General features: G+C 45.6%; 1 protein-coding gene across 1 annotated transcript; it reads right to left on the minus strand.

The window, feature by feature from the left end:
• Positions 1 to 1,501: 1,501 nt before the first annotated feature.
• On the minus strand, positions 1,502 to 2,780 carry LOC147605531 (aspartyl protease family protein 2-like). Its single transcript, XM_086793615.1, has 2 exons — positions 2,262 to 2,780; positions 1,502 to 2,215 (listed from the first exon to the last, which is right to left on the minus strand). Exons 1-2 carry the CDS (start codon positions 2,778 to 2,780, stop codon positions 1,502 to 1,504), a joined length of 1,233 nt encoding a protein of 410 aa, XP_086649741.1.
• Between the last annotated feature and the right edge of the window lie 1,065 nt (positions 2,781 to 3,845).

Consider the following 3,845-nt stretch of genomic DNA (forward strand, 5'->3'; position numbering starts at 1 on the left):
GACCAAGCTGTGTGTTTTTTATTAAATTATTGTGCTAACTAGGGAACTCCTTATCTAGTTGACCTCGTCCTTATTGTCATCACACTTATCGATATACACTGTAAATTTCCAGTAAAGACTATACTACATGTAGATATCTAGCATATCAGAGTCACAAAGAATAAGAATCATGTAACTCCCCACTTATCTATTATCTCTTATGGAGAGTTTTGATGGGATGATGAAAGAAGTATTCTTTTGAGAATAATGTATTATCTTCCTATATGCACATGCCAACCCATGGGTTCTCTACTTCTGCGTTATTTTATCACTATTTGTGTGTGGTAAATGGGCCAATTTCAAAGTTTCCTTTGCTAACGCATGGGTTCTCTACTTCGGCGTTATTTGTCACTATTTGTGTGTGGTAAATGGGCCAATTTCATAGTTTCCTTTAGGCTTTTCTGGGAGAAAAAGATCTTATGATTTGTGTGTCTCATTCTTCCTCTATGTTAAAGGGCATGTTATAAGCACCTAAACCAACAAGTTTTGTTATAGTACACCCACATGCACCCGCATGGCTTCTCCCTTGGCAAACTGGTTCTTCGTGGAGCTATAACTCTAAATTCTCAGTAGTGAACCCACTTGAGAAGGAGCAAGGGCTACATTGCACTATTGAAGCAACATTGGTTATGCGTGAGGTGCAAAGAGTGTCGAAAGGCGAGCCGCACAAAACATAGCCCTATAGACAACTTTCTATTAGATTTATTCAAAGATAGTAGGAACAATGGTCACAACAACAATTGATCATTGATTGTTAAAGCATAGATATTTCCTATGAAGAATCGTACTAACTTAAAAGGTTATAGAGTTAGTGTACTACCCTATTTGCAAAATGACGACCAAGGAATGGTAACTTAAAAGGTTATAGACTCATGGCATGCATAGGGCCTTGTAAGTATACTTCCCTATTTGCAAAATGATGACCAACGTGTGCCTCTCAATTGAAAGCCTTGGAGAGAGTATTGTGCATGCATTATACCACATCTTGAAGGTCGTTCTCGAATGGATCAACGAAAGCTTATGGGATACAAGGGTCACCAAAGGGTCAATAGCAAGAAACCACTGGGCTGACAACAAAATGTATTAACAAAAAAGGACTAGGAGTAGGGAAAAGGGATTAAGAAGGGTAGTAAGTCAACTAAGGCTAACTAGAGTTGAAAAGAAAAAAACCGAATGGGAATAGCAAAAAGGGATTAAGAAACAACTAAGACGAACTAGAGTTGGCAACAAAAATGCATAAAAAAGATAGGACTAAGAATAAGAAAAAGGGATTAAGAAGGGTAGTAAGTCAACTAAGGCTCTAACTATTTCGTATAAAAGGGGTGGCCCAGACGTACGTTGATCCATTCCGCCGTTGTTCCAGAATCGATCTAAAGATCAAATGGCTAGTAAACATAGAACGCCCACAGCAGCCTGCGTGCGTCTGCTCGCCCTACTGGTTACAGTATTGGCGTCTGCGTTTTTAGCAGCGCAGCCGGTCTCCGCCACTCGCCGCCGTCATCATCATCACGCTGGCGTCGTACACACAGCGCACATTTTGCACAGAGACTCTCCAGCCTCCCCGTTCAGGAGACGCAAGGACATTCGAGGGAGGCAAGTGAAGGTCGGCGCCTTCAAAGTGGAGGACGACACTCGGTACACTGCTTGAAAGGTGAGCTGAAGGGTGGTCGACGTCAAAGCAAGTGTCGAAGATGGCAAACGCATCGGCGGGGCGAAGGCCGGCGGTAGTGGCTGCAGCGGCCTTGCGGAATGCAGAGCGAAAAAGAGCGTAAGCTGTGGAAGGGAGGCGCGTGACAGAGGTGCCAGAGTCAACTATGACGCCTCCGTTGCCTGTTTGGTCGTCAAGTTGAAACAAGGAAGTAGGGATGGGAAGGCGAGCCCCTGCGACGCTGAGGGAGACGTAGTAGAAGCCCGGGTTAGCGTTGCGGAGGAGCGGGGTGTACAGAATCTTGGTGTCTTTTGGAGCGGGTGCCGTGGGGCCCACGAAGGTGAGTGTGGAGGTTGTGGAGGCGAACATCGGAGGGAGGCAGTAGGAGAAGGTGATCTGGCCGAGGCCCACACGGGCGTGCAGCTGAGATGGGAAGGACACCTGGCCGGAGCCCAAGCCTAGCAATCCAGCGGACCCTACGAAGTCCCCCTCGTTACGGTGGCCGCAGCCGAAGACACGGGCGTGCAGCTGAGATGGGAAGGCTGCCGCCGTCACCTAATCGGCCGAGCGTGACGGTGTCGGTAACCAGGTTGCCGAAGGTGGAGGAGCCGTCGCCATACATCACCTCGTATTCACAGTCCGTGTTGCCAGCTAGGCCACAGCGGTTGCCGGTGCATAGTGGCGAGTGACACGAGACGTTGCGTAAGGTGGACGAGGTGGCTGGGTCGAAGACGGGCTGGTCGATCTGCGAGTAGCATGACTCGCAAGGTGCGCATTGGATCCAGGAGAGGTCGCTGCCCGTGTCGATGACCGTGTAGAAGTCCCTGCGAGTACTTGGGTTTCCGCCCACGCCCAACCTGGCGAAGTATTCTCCACTGCCGGCGAGCTTATACCCAGACACAATGGGCGCCGCACCAGTCCCAGCAGCCGTCACTCGTGTCACATCCCTGGCCAGCCTTTCTAGCCAAACATCCCGCTCTGTGCGACCGGTCGGGAACCTCCAAGAAAGTGTGCCTTGCATTTGCTCCCAATTCTCAAGACCAACCCTTCTCCATTCTCGGCAACATCCAGCAGCAAGGCTTCCGCCTCTCATTCAACACTCGGGCCTCCGAGCTCGGCTTCATGGCCGATCAATGCTAATTAATACTCGTGGACCTATAAGTGATCTTTCATTTTGGAGACATCTTTTCACGTTCCCTGCAATGTATTTCCCCTTTAAATCAAAAATGTCATTTCTATGATTCAGCTCATTCTCAAAATCAAACCAAAAGATCTTATATAAAGCTGCTGTGAATGGACGTATAATTTAGTGATCTAACATTTTTCTAAAATTAAAAAGAGAGTTGAAATCTTTTCATGCTCCTCCTCTCACTACCATGTCAGTTATTTCAATGCAAGTTTGGCTTTTGAAACATGAAAGAATGTGGTTGATTAACAACAAGAACCAAAAGGGAATGGCGTTTCAGTCAAGTCAAGTCTAGCCTTTCCTCCCTCGATACCCCCTTCATATCAACACCTGTCACCTAACGAACATGTGACGATACCACGGTCATCAGTCATGCCATCAAGTGTATGGATAAAGCTATAGTATGCATACTAAATTTACCTTATTAATCCATAATAAGCCCACACAGTATCCATACTTAGACCATGTTAGCACGATTCATGCCTCGATCTCAAGCCACCATTGTACCTCAACATGATTTCTTAACCATGGTCACGTTATAAATGATCATACTGTAAGTGCACATGACTTTTTGAATAGTATCATGCATGCTTTGCAATAGCTATACATGAATGGTCACTATATATATATATATTCACTCTATTCACTCTCCTATTCGAAAAAATTATAGCTCTCGATTTCAAAAGAGGACGACAAAAAGAAAACCATAGATATTTTTTATTTCTTGTGACAAAAATTCCTTTGGATTCACATTTGAGAAACATAATAAAAATATCATTTGAGTACTTGCATTGATAAACGCCTACGCATGTTCGATGCCTTCCATTACTACCAACATTAAGAACACGATCAACACAAACCAAGCAGCACAATTCGCTCGCAGCCCCATCGCTAGTAGCAATAATGAAGAGATCATGCCCACAAACTGCCAGCTGCTGCAACCGTTGGAAATTGAAATGCAAATTATAAAAA

Source organism: Cibotium barometz, chromosome 59 (assembly GCF_041138505.1).
Source record: "Cibotium barometz isolate CiBa-2024 chromosome 59, ASM4113850v1, whole genome shotgun sequence".
NCBI lineage: Eukaryota > Viridiplantae > Streptophyta > Polypodiopsida > Cyatheales > Cibotiaceae > Cibotium > Cibotium barometz.

Bases quoted from the DNA above. Each gene is read 5' to 3' on its own strand.
- LOC147605531 (XM_086793615.1), bottom strand. From the start codon at position 2,780: ATGAGAGGCGGAAGCCTTGCTGCTGGATGTTGCCGAGAATGGAGAAGG. The intron at 2,216-2,261 runs GTCACGCTCGGC...TTCCCATCTCAG, and splicing joins GCAACCTGGTTACCGACACC to CTGCACGCCCGTGTCTTCGG.